Here is a 13,293-nt window from a genome sequence, read left to right on the forward strand (position 1 = left end):
GGGGATCGAGTGACCGCTGGCATTGTGGACGGGGGGTGGAGGAGTGCGTGATTATGGCAGGACCTACATTTGACACGAAATCCTATAGCTATTGAAATTCCATACATTTTAAGATATAAAATGCCTTTAGTGTATTGTTTCTAGTAACCGTTTTCATATAATTACCTCACTCAAATATAACGCCTCAAGTTTTCAATTTTCTCATTAAGTCAAAGTAAAATTTAATTAAAGGTAGAGATTTTACTTGCGACGTCATAATTTAAACTTTATGTGAAACATAGGTTTGTTTAGTTATTTGTTATAATATAATAATATACTAACACTACATTTCACTAAACTATGTCTGCCGTTGCAAGTAATAGGTAATTTAGGTACTATTTCTCGTGATGCTTGCGTGAGGGACCTAGACTATATGGTACATTCCTGTGTCTGTTTCTTTTTTTTAATAAGGTGTTGGTCCCGCAAGACGGCCTGCAAATTATTTTTTAATCTTAAGGGGATTTGTTGGACTATAAGAAAACTGTCATTATTAATGATAATAGTTATTCAAAAGTTATACAATATATTATTTAGACATTTAATCATAATAAATTTTATTCTATAAAAGATTATTTATTCTTTAACATGACCAGAATTCGAGTGGTAAAAACAATTTAGTTATCATTCGATATTTGTAATATTTTTGGTGTTTAACATTTTAAGTTTAATATAATGTTAAACACCGGGACAGATCTATATTTTTATACATAAATAAATAAACCTGTATCTATAAATAAAGACGTTGTAAATTTATGCAAGGAAAGTTCAATGTACTCAGTTTTTCCAATGAATTTTCCGAGATATTTATTTTCGTGTCCAGTTCAGAAGGTCTTCAACGGTAGGCTACAGGACACGATAATCAATATTCTAATTAGGTTATGGCAATACCTAAAACTCTGCCTAATGGAATTTCATAGGAATAATAAGGAATAAAGAAATATAGAAAGGTCACTGAAATAACAAAAAAATAGAAATACGGGTCGAATAAGTTATCTTGCATTACCTTAAATACGTTCAAACTACCTACTAAAAAAATGTTTACCTACAAAAGCGCACAACTGTATAATAAACTACCCACAAATATAAAGAATATTACTTATTTCAATTCATTCAAATCGAAGTTAAGAGGATATGTGAGACACAATTACTTTTAATTTGATTTCTTATAATTACTTTTAATTCGTATTTCTTTAGTTACTTTTACTTTTAAGTTTATTGCATGTACTTTTTATAGTGATTATTTTAAAAACGACTACAATGTAATTTTCATGTATTCAATGAAATTTACTAAAGGACACTATATTAGTTATTAAGATACGGGAATTAAGTTTGATGGCGGTTTATTGTATGGATATGTTTAAATAAAAAACTTTGTTTGAAACTGGGTAACTATTGACTTTTATGGTTTAAAATATAGGCTTATAACTAACATGAAATTACGGTGGGGTTGCGACGCCAGTAAAAATATGAATACGAGAATGTTAAAAATTATATTAGTCTCTCGCTAACCTAGGTACCTAAAACTCCCTCAAAATATTGACTTAATTAAATAATATCAAATACCATATAAACATATAAATACGTCGAGATATAGATAGATATAGGTGTTACAGTTTCATCACAAGCCTGAGATGGTGCTTTTAAACTAAGGGCTAGGTACAATTTATTTATTTAGATAAACGATTCGATTCAACATTAACTAATTATTTGATCAAATCTATTTCAAGTCAACACGTATTTTATTACAATTAGTTATAAGCATGCGTTGGTAATCTGTCACTAACTAGCTATGCCAATTGCGTGTTTTTGTATGCACTTCTCTCAATATCTGTAGCGCTGATGTGGCGACTTTGACTTCACTGTTGGAAGTTGCAGAGTACCGGTGCCGTATGTGGGTCTCGTTATCGTGGGTCAACAAAACAATAATTTTCACTAATGGGGCATACTAATGGGGTAGCTACATAATTTGGGGACTTTTAGTGCTTAAAATGATTGATTAAATATGAACCACGAACATTTGTGGAATCAGTGTCGCAATAGGCTTGTATAAATGTGATAGGAGGCACGCGAGTGACTAGCAAGACTTGGCTGTTTCTTAGTAGAATTGACGCAATGCAAATTTAAAAAGTAAAAAAGGGTTACATTTCTAAAGAGTTTTGATAACGTATACATAATATGGCCCCCGTGGGGAATTAGACCGAAACCCTCAAAAAAAAATAAAAAAAAAGAATACGCTGTCATGTCCGATAAAAAGGCTATTATATTATATTATATTATATTATATTATATTATATTATATTATATTATATTATATTATATTATATTATATTATATTATATTATATTATATTATATTATATTATATTATATTATATTATATTATATTATATTATATTATATTATATTATATTATATTATATTATATTATATTATATTATATTATATGTATATAGTTTACCGAATTTCCTCTTTTTTGTATACATCTGTTGGAAGAATTAATGTCAAAATCGGATACACTGTCTCCCTTATAAATATCCGCGCGACAGCCAGTGCAGAAGCTGTTTCAACGCAGAGGAATCACCCACTTTAAACTTTAAAGTACTACCTAGATACACGCAGATATCAAAGTGTAATTAACAAGTTCACACGCTCGCGCTATTTTCGTAGACACCTAATGATACATAACCATCATTTTGAATTTACCCAAATAAGTAAAACTCGCTTTTAAGTATCTAAGAACTACAGTGGTCCCTGTCGCTCTTCGAAGAACGATATGGCGACCATATTTTAATCCGTTTAATAACAGTATCTTAATAATGATTAAATAGTGGCGCTACAACCCTCAATTGGTCTTGGGCTCAGATTGCATCCGTCTCTTTGATAATTTTGATTTCATAGACAAGTAAGTGATCAGTCTGACATATGTCAAAAAATGTTTTATGGTTTTTTATTTAGGATAATCGGTGCAGGTATTCTATCGCATTAGTAGTAGTTGTTAAGATATAATTACGATGACAAAATAAACAAAAAAATTAAAAAAACGATTTTCGGATTTGAAATGAAATTATTATAGGTACTCGTAATTTTCATGGTCTAGGTAGGTATATAAATAATGCCATTTATTTGCGTATATATTCTTAGAATAATGTTGCATTCCTTTATGTGTAGCCAAGAAAATATGTCAGATACGTAGCAAATGGAGATGCGTGATTAAGTAAAACTATTTTAAGGAGTTTTATTTTAATGTCTAGTATAATATGTATGTGTGTTTACAACAATAAAGTTATTGTTGTTAAAAACCATGGGTAACAGTTTCGTTCCAAAGAAAGACTCCTAACTTTCCAACGATAGAAACGTTGCTAATTCATTCTTTTGTTGTAACATAAACACAGGAAATACCTAATTTGAAATTCCAAATACACATTTAACTACCACAAGCACACAAAACAACAATTACGTTATTTTCAGTCATTAAATAGTTTGGAAAATATTTCATAGTCGACGTGTAACCTTTTTGCCAGTGTAACGTAAATTACTTAACGAATTACCATAAATTATAAAACTCAAATACCTATATAGTATATAACCTTCGAAACATAATTGGCCATTCTATTTACCCACTTACTTTTACATACTTTACTTCCGAGTCTTGGATTGCATTTATTGTTTCGGGGACATAGAACGCAATATGACGCAGACCTCTAATTACGAATTCTTTTTTTTTAATTTTATGACCTGGTAACATAAACCTTTTAGTAATAGCTTATTTTGATAATGTTCAGTACTTAATTACGAATTCATCTTCATGAAACCATAGAAATGTGACTGCACCATGGCCCACTAGATGTACAATGTAAAATATTAAAATAATACTACAATATATTATAGTAAAAATCTATAAACATAATAGAATACATGTATTGAATTGAATTTGTAATATGAATGACGCTAGAATTACTTTACTTTTTTCTATGCAATAAAGATCAATTTTCTATAGAAACATTACGATTCTTTAGCAATTACGACAGCTAAATGTTTAAATAGATTAAGAGTCTTATATCAGAATACAAAATATATACATTATAGGTATTGTTTTTCTTAATGTATACCAATCTCATCCTGGTCTTAGTCTATCTAGGCTTTTCCATATGTAGGTATGTATTTCCATGGAAATGGAAATGGAATTACATTATACGTGTATAAATATGTAATTCTAATTCTCCGACGGTTCAATAATGGAAGCTTATTTAAAAATTTAAGCAATACTATATCTTACTCCATAAAAATAACGTTTATTTTTCTCTGACCTTCTTTTAACGATATGAGGTATTAAGTGACAGAACTGTCACAATAATTGCGCATCCGTTTGTGATTGGCTGACGATAAAGCTCATAGATACACGCCCTTCAAACTTTAAATGATATGCCGTAGGATACGCCCACAGTTTTAAGAGAAGCGTTGCTAGGCAACAGATTTAAATTATTATTTGCGGATGAAAATATGGATTTAACACAAATATATACTTAATACATGTCAAAACATCGTATGTATTTCTAAAAAAATATGTACAACTTTAATTATGTTATCGTCCTCAAGATTTTCGCGTCCCAAACATAACATTGTAAAAATTGTAAAATCTTCTACCACATTTACCATGGAGAGTGTTCAGAGGAGTTGTTCGGACTCAGGTACAGGTAATTAGCAGCTGAGTTTCATCATCGAACATCGAGGCAGAATATGAAATTCCACCCGTATCACCTCGGCGTCCACCGTTCCATAACTGCGCGTTTTTCTAGGCAGTTTTTGCCGCGCACCACTACTTTGTGGAACCAGCTGCCCACTGAAGTATTTCCGAACCAATTCGACTAAGGGGCCTTCAAGAAAAGAGCGTACCAATTCTTAAAGGGCCGCCAACGCACTCGCGAGCCCTCTGGCATTGAGTGTCCATGGGCGGCGGTATCACTTAATATCAGGTGAGCCTCCTGGCCGTTTGCCCCCTTTTCTATAAAAAAAAAATAGTTTTCACAATATACTTAAGTAACGTTCATTTAGCTCAAGGGCGCAAATTGTATTGATGTATAACACCTGATTACAGACTATGGCGTTTAATGTAAGAATTTCTAATTTATAAGCGTTTAAAACATAATTTTGTTGACCCAAATTACTAAGCGTTAAGTCGTAGGCACTGGAAAGTTGATTGTGAAATTATTAACGACAGGAAAGCTAGGTAATGTAATGTGCAAATAAATGCCTGTTTATATTATTACGAGCTAGGGGATTGGATAGGAAACGCAGTAGGTAGATCTTTTCAAAGGTTAATTTTCAAATAATTCAAATCAAATAAACGTACGTAGGTACTCGATATACTTTCGAACATTGTCGTACAGCGTTCTAGAATGTTCAGTCTGGCTTCAAGAAGCTTTCAGACTTCCTTTTCTGTAGTGAATCATTCCGTCCTTATTTCACACTCTACAATATTTCTTCATCGAAGGGGTATAACCAGTCCTGAAACTACCTGAAAAATGTATCAGATTTTTGAAAACGAGAGTAACTTAATGTCAATAACAATTTGCTGATATGCGGTAGAGAATCTCCTGAAATGGCCATAAATCACATTTCAGCTTACTGAAACCGCCTCTGTGAATAAATCGAGAAACATTTCAGTCAACTCGTCTTCGTAACAATATTTAACTGAAAACATAATTTATCAAAAATTCCTTTAAAAAATTATAGTTGTTTTTTTTTAAACATAAAACATTTTTTTTTCTTAAGAAAGTTTATAGGGAAAGATATTTTAAAATTATAAACACAAGCACATTGCTCATATCAGAAGTGGGTGTTAAAAATAAGAACACACGACATTGTTCGTGTTGGTTTATATAGCGTGTAACGTAACCTAAACTTGCGATATATTATGGGCCAATGAAACGAAAGGCTTATTTGATAAATATTGTCACTGACGGGACAGAGTATATAACTTACAATAGCCATAATGAGTATTTTTATGACGCGGTGCCCAGTAGCGGATTTACCAGCAAGCTATGTGGCTGGAACCTAGGGCGACAAATTTGGGAACCGATAATTTTTGCTACCTCATGGCTATGAGAATTCAAAAAGGTTTCGGCATGACGATTCCTTATGTTTTACAGATAAAAGTCAGCAACAAATTTTGGCGATGGCATTCCCCTGTCACTTGGCTACACCGAATATATTGTATATTCGGTGTAGCAAAGATCCATATTCTAGAGTAAAACAGCTAGTTTGCTTCCCAGTAATCGACCTCTGCGCTCTCAGCTCACACTTTGTATGAGTAAAACGAGCGACATTGCAGAAAGTATATATTCCTCTCCCCCTATAGGTACATGTAAAACCTGATAGGAGGCTGTGAAATGAATAGATTGTGTATAATTTTGAGCTCAAATCAAAACCCAAAAATTATTTTAGATGCATGGATTGGTTGGATTGTAGAAATCACAACCTCACAGCCTATGAAAATTTGTAAATCTCCCACTAGCGATGCCTCAATATCCGTAGCGCTGATGTCGCAACAAGAGACCCACATAGAACATGCATGTAGCAAAACAATAGTAGGACTAATAGTAGAACTAAGGACGTTACATAAGGGCTCAGACCAGAGGGGTCAAAATTACAAAAATTTCGTGAATAATGTTTTTGATGACTTCAGCTTATTGATTTTACTTAAAATTTGTGAATTTTATTCGAACGATGCATGTTCGTGCTACCGTTAACTTTCCAATAAGTAAATAAGACTAAGAAATTGAAGGTAACGACTCTACAAACGTACTTACTTTATAGGTTTTGCAATATTACCTAACAATTATTAAACCAAAGCATTTGCTACCATATTATATTTGGATCTTGTTTTTTATTACCTACTAAGAGCCTTTGGGTAGCGTACAGGGCAATCGACTGGGATCTCGCACTTGCAGGCTTGCAAATGTTACTAAAACCTATCTGAGGAAATCGATGAGTCAGATCGGCTTTCAGCCCTTGCCTTTCTTTCAATCCAGGATAAGGCCATTCATTAGATTATTGTGCTTCAATTAAATATTTTAGCCTTAGCTGACCGCAAACATTAATTTTAAAATGTACCATCTTTGTACTAATTCTGTTAATCTTTCAATTTAAACTATTTTAAAACTGAAATTTGATTTATTTTTAACTTTAGCATTTCTCCTCATATAAGACAAAATACTAGACCAAACAAATTTGACCTAATTTCGCATCCTATACTTTTCACGAAGGACAAAGGGCCTCGTCAAGGGTAAGATCGCATCTGCCTGCTAAAAAATATTACAGTTGCACGGTAAATTATAGAAGGGAAATCAAATCAAATTATACCAACTTTAGTAGAAACTGACCCATCGGGTGGAGGATAACACAAAAACGGAAAACGACCAAGTTCTCGATACCTTTAATTTACCAGAGGAAGTCGATTTTATTTATTTGTTTTATTATTGCGTTAATAAAGACGTTTTTAAAAACTAATATGGTTTATATCAACCATATGATTGATTATGCATTTTACATGTATTTTCTGTAACAAGTGCAATTAATTTACTATTACCTAAGCGAATCACGCAAAACCTACCTACTTCATTCAAAATATAATTTCCTAAACCTAAGGTTGTTTTAATATAATATAAAAACTACAACATTTATCTAGAACGTATCTCTCATCGTTATGGCAGCATTCGTAAATAACGTTGTTCTTCTCCAAATTACTTTTCATATCAACATGTATGCATACATTTATACAGTCTTTTTAGAAATTATAAATAAATACGACTACCACGAGAAAGTGTTTTCGAATTAATATAAACTAAATAACTCTTTCTATTGGTCTTTTTCTCGAATTTTATCATAATAGAAAGTTTAAATAGAAAAACAATTCAGTAGATCTAGAGATTGCCCCCCACAACATCACACACTACGTCTTTACAAAGCTTGGCTTTCCCTAAATTATTCGAGGGAAACTAAATATACTACCTTGAAAAGCGCAAGCTCTTCAAGGTTTATTTGTTAAATAATACAAAATATATTTAATATTCGATTTTATTTTTAAAAACATATAAAAGAGACTTCATTCTTTATTGCGCTTCTTTTTCTTTTTCACCGGTTCGCAACTGTCACCATTTGTATTGTCTATGCTTACATTTCTTTCTTCTATTGCGTTTTCTTTATTTTTACGTTTTTTCTTTTTCTTTTGTACTTCTATTGAATCTTCTACATTATTATCTGGAACGAAACAAATTTCTTCTGCTGAGTCATTTTCTCGATTTGTATTCACATCTGTGCTTTCATTTTTTTCTTCTACTGCGTTTTCTTTATTTTTACGTTTTTTCTTTTTCTTTTGTTCTACTACGGAATCTTCTACATTATTATCTGGAACGAAACTACTTTCTTCTGCTAGGTCATTTTCACGATCCTTTTTATTTTTTTTCTTTGACTTTTTACTATCTTCATTGTCAAGCTTATTTTCTTCTACATTATAATTATTTTCAGAGTCAGCTTCCTTGTGCTTCTTCTTTTTTATTGAGTTATCACTTGGTAAACCTTGTACTTCACATTCCTCTTTGGACTTTTTCTTCTTTTTGCGATCTTTCGAAAATTCACCATCATTTAATTCAGGAGAAGCAGCTTCAACCGCCACTGAGTCCTCTTCAACTAGACGCTTCGTTTTCTTCTTTTTCACATTGCTAGGCTCTTTATCTGTTCCATCATCAGGTTTCTCCTGTTTTGGATCTCTTTCTAAGACTGCCAAAAAGAATCCAGTAGTTAGATCCGAATCTGGTTTTGAATATAGGCATCTGGTACCCATCTCACCGTACATTCCTGATCCAAAATTATTCCAATTTCCTTTAAGAAGTTCTTTAACATTTAAAACCTTCCATTTCGCTCGGGATGATTTAACAACATTAGAAATTACTCTTTCATTTTCTTGAGGGAAGAGTGAACAAGTACTGTAGACAATTTTTTTAGCATTAGGAAACGAGTTCATGGCGTGCTTTAAGAATTTCTCCTGTAAAGAGGTTAGACGCGCGAGTCTTACATCTTCGACGTAGTTGTGGATTGAAAGTTGCATTCCTGAAATTAATTTATATAACTTATAAAAATCTGTCAAAACTGTTTTATCTTATTAAAGACTGGTAAAAAATATATGTAAATTTCTAAAGTGATTATTTTGCGGCAATATATATTTTGAACCATTAACTATGTAGTAAGATTTAAAATAAATATACACTAAAAATTAAATTGATATAAAATTTTAAAAAAGTAACAAAACTAAAGCCGATATCTTTAGTGGGTAAATACACAAACATTGCTAAAGACGTGAGCGAATTAAGATTGAATGCAGTATAGACTTAACTAGATATAACCTTATTATATCCTAGATAAACTGCTTTTTTCAGATTAGTAAAATTACAAACATTTTGATAATACTAATTACACATATAAAAATGTATAAAGATATAATGTTGAATAGCTGACGGTACAATTTAACAGGTATACAAAAGCAGGTTTTGACGGCTTAAAATGGGAATTTAATTATTATAGAATGATTTTAGTTCTCACCAGAACCAGAACAGCTCGGGTCCAATATAATATACTCAACGTCATCACATTCCCCTTTCTTAATATCCAACGAATCCCTGTGCATAGTGGTTACACATTTCGACTCAGTTTTTTTCACAAAGTCGCAGAGTGTTTCGTATCTCTGCTCATTTCTCTCAACTGCGTATATCTTCCCCTACAAAAATATGAAAATAACAGCCTGAAGAAAATAAAACTAAAACCCACAGCCAAAAGAAAATAAAAGAGACTACGTTTCTTTTAGTAAATGTTTTATCGTATATATCCCAGTGTTCTAAGGATGTTCGGATAGTACTTGCAGCTGAACGCCATTGATGAACCGGAATTTGTATTAATAACCTCGTGGGATGTTCTACAATTAGTATGAGAAATAGTTGCAATTTGTGATATTCTCTCTCAAAAAAAAAGAGTTTGTGTACTTATGTACACGCGTTAGAAGTACGTCTCTATATGACGGCAATGTATACCTATGCTGGTTGCGCAACACTACGTGCAACCTGCACATGCCAGCTTCTTGAAAATATCTATGTTCATCAAGCTACCAAACAGCGCATAAGTTAATTTAACAAGTCCATAATTGTGTCTATGTCTATAGAAGTCTAGCAAAAAATTTGTATCTACGAGTACAAATATCAAAATTTTGAATACCTCATTTTATCTGTAAATTTGATTTTTTTGTAAATTTACCTGATTCCTTATATAAGCAGCGAGTTGAGTTGTCTTCATTCCTGGAGCAGCACACATGTCAAGAATTACACTTCCTTGAGGTGGTGCTAGTAAATGTACGGGGAGTGCTGTTGCCTATTAAATAAATGATAATTACAATTGACAAGCAATTTATGTTTATTTTTTTATGATTTAGAGTTAGACAGCGGTTTTTGAAATAACCCAAGATATTGGCTAGCATTTTCTTGGAGCCTTCGAGCATCTTTTGACAACTTTTAACTGCTAGCAGATACAACCAGAACATGTTATTTGATAACAGTCAGCTTAAAGGGTAATCTTAGACTACAATTATAATATGTTAATAAGTATTTATGCAATTTTCAGTCTTCATTAAGACCTGTTTATAAGCTATCGCAACTATAGCAACACCTGTTTTTCTCCTAGAGTTTAAAACCCACCAACATTAGTTCAATTGTTTTAATTTAAATAGACAAACATAAATATATTGAATTCCTTAAAAATCATTCAAAGTAATGGTATTTTGACAAAATTGGAAGGTAAGGAACAATTGATTGGCATTGAAAAACAAATTCTTTGACTGGAAATAAAAATAGATTGTACTGAACAGACCCAAATAATTATAATTGGGAGTTATAATATTAATACAATGTATGTATATATTTATAGTACTATACCTTATCCTGAAGTATAAGTTTGTTTTCCAAATACAAGTCATAATCATGAAACTTAGTATTTGGATGAAATACAAACATTGTTTTAACATGATAGTCCTGAGTAAAGTCATATTCTGTTAAACCCTGTATTTGTTTTAAGTAGTCATCATAAGACCCAGATGTACATCGTATGAATTTATAACCCTCATCTTGAAAGGCCCCAATAGCATCGGATGTTGTGAGCAGGTTAGTGTTGATTCTCACATACCTAGGCCGACGAACTAGAAATAGAAACATAAACTTAAATTTTTTAAATAAAATTATTAATATTCTATATTATATTGTGATTTTCGAACATCAACAGCTTAAAATGTAAAGACTCATTGGATGCTAAATATTAATAAAAAATAATAGAAGAAGATAAGATACACAGTTTAATGTTAAAATATTATTTCTATTTATTTGATAGACCAAACAGAAAGCAAACTAAAACAGCCATAAGATATAGTTGTTTTCAAGGATTTTTCTACAAAAGTGCATGAAATTTTTGTAATCAATGTATCATGTAATATGTTTTGTATTTAATGATCTGTCAATATTTTAATACACCAAATTTATTAAAAGGAATAAAAATTCAGTTGAAAATAAGTATAATAAGTTAGGACAGTATTCCTGACAACAATACGCAAACAATGGCATGTAATAAAAACACAAGAACTTAATATTCTAATTTATTTCAATTATTAAATAAATACTCTTATAAATTATTTTGTTATAAACTTGGTAGATAATGAAACAAATATATTTTTAATTTTTTATTAAGCTTCAAGCACTATTTTAATGTTGTAAATACTACAGTAATTTGGAATGTTAATCTTGTTTAAAATTTAAAGAACTTTTTTCAGCTTCTTTTTGGGCTGGTGGGTAAGAATGCTGATCAATTTCATTACCATGCTCATCATATTCTTTTTCATGATATGCCTTATATGCATATAAAAATATAATACCATTAACTACAACAACAGCAGACACAACTGACCAGACAGTCCTCATAAATGTATCAACAGGATAATACTCTGACAAAATATGTCTAACACCAAAAAATGCGACAAAAGGCAGTGTAAACATTGCAATACTGTATAAAAATAATATAGCTAATGCATATGCAGCTTGTTGAGTATGTCTTGGTATAAGGGGTCCCTTTTCAGTGCTTTCTGCCATTGTTGCAGCGGGAAGCAGGTTTTTATATCTGAAATAAATAAATAGGAAATTACCTTCAGGTTTAACTTCAACAGTTGGTAGGGGTACTTTTTCAAATAGCTCTTTATAGCTAAGGATTGTTTCCTCAGGTTTACTACGGCCTGGTAGTTCCTTTTTGCCAAAAATTAATTCTGTAGCAATTACTTTAGCCAGCCATGGATCTAAGCGTGGCTCTTTAGTTAAAATACCAGTCGCTTCGAATAGTTTATCTACATCGCCAGAATGTTTAATTGTTTCCGTTATGAGAGCATATATGACATTAGTTCTCTGTAATAGTTTTTATTTGTTTTGTTTAAGTTTGAGGTGTTTCATCAGTAATTCGTAAGTGTAATCAATATAAATAAATAAAATCAGCAATATACTTACGAAAAATCGAAGTTTACTGTCGTATAGAAGGTTTTTCACGCTACCACCTTCAGTGGCCACTTTCTTTACAATATTTGCAGATATTTTGAAATGTCTTGGTACTTTTATCGAGTGCTCAAACATTGTTCATTATTAAGAAACAAATTTCTATTGTCTATTTCAAAATAAATTTGAAAGTTCTGGTAGTTAATACTATTTCCAAACTCTTGATTTGTAATTTTCTATAGTAATCACGAGACGAATGTCAACATTGAAAATAACCTAAAAGTTTCCAACTATTCATGACCCGATACTCGACAGACGACAGGTTATAATTTTACAATCAATAAAGTTTATTGACATCCACAGAATGCCTAACTATTTGGATAATGACGGCTATCTACTTTTTATGTCTAGAAACAGCTACGTTTTGTACGATGCAAGTTATGTTTCGGAAACTATCTATTTGTATTTTTATTTACTGTGTGTGTTACGTTACTAATTTGCTTAAAAATAACAAAAACTATTTTTATCGAATGACGATAAATACTTGAAGGCGGAAGCGATACAATTACTAGATGACGTCATACTCTAAATCTTGATACCCCAGTTATATACTTATGCTGCTTAGGTTACATTAAATTTTATATACTTTAGCTTCTGCGGTCGTTTGAATTGGCCTGCTAGTCTACAGG

At 31.5% G+C, this 13,293-nt stretch overlaps 1 protein-coding gene across 1 annotated transcript; it reads right to left on the bottom strand.

Annotated features, from left to right (window-relative positions):
* Window positions 1–8,098: 8,098 nt before the first annotated feature.
* LOC110995587 (28S rRNA (cytosine-C(5))-methyltransferase) lies at window positions 8,099–12,955 on the bottom strand. Its single transcript, XM_022262811.2, has 6 exons — window positions 12,620–12,955; window positions 12,268–12,520; window positions 11,015–11,274; window positions 10,341–10,454; window positions 9,636–9,810; window positions 8,099–9,146 (listed from the first exon to the last, which is right to left on the bottom strand). Exons 1-6 carry the CDS (start codon window positions 12,740–12,742, stop codon window positions 8,143–8,145), a joined length of 1,929 nt encoding a protein of 642 aa, XP_022118503.2. The 5' UTR covers window positions 12,743–12,955; the 3' UTR covers window positions 8,099–8,142.
* Window positions 12,956–13,293: the final 338 nt, after the last annotated feature.

The sequence above is a fragment of the Pieris rapae genome, chromosome 8 (genome assembly GCF_905147795.1).
Source record: "Pieris rapae chromosome 8, ilPieRapa1.1, whole genome shotgun sequence".
Lineage (NCBI taxonomy): Eukaryota > Metazoa > Arthropoda > Insecta > Lepidoptera > Pieridae > Pieris > Pieris rapae.

What these genes read in the sequence shown, in the direction of transcription:
- LOC110995587 (XM_022262811.2), bottom strand. Translation starts at nt 12,742, where the DNA reads ATGTTTGAGCACTCGATAAAAGTACCAAGACATTTCAAAATATCTGCA. An exon ending in TGTTGAAGTTAAACCTGAAG is followed by an intron (nt 11,275 to 12,267) that starts GTAATTTCCTAT and finishes TTCTATTTCTAG; the next exon opens with TTCGTCGGCCTAGGTATGTG. An exon ending in AACTTATACTTCAGGATAAG is followed by an intron (nt 10,455 to 11,014) that starts GTATAGTACTAT and finishes TTTATTTAATAG; the next exon opens with GCAACAGCACTCCCCGTACA.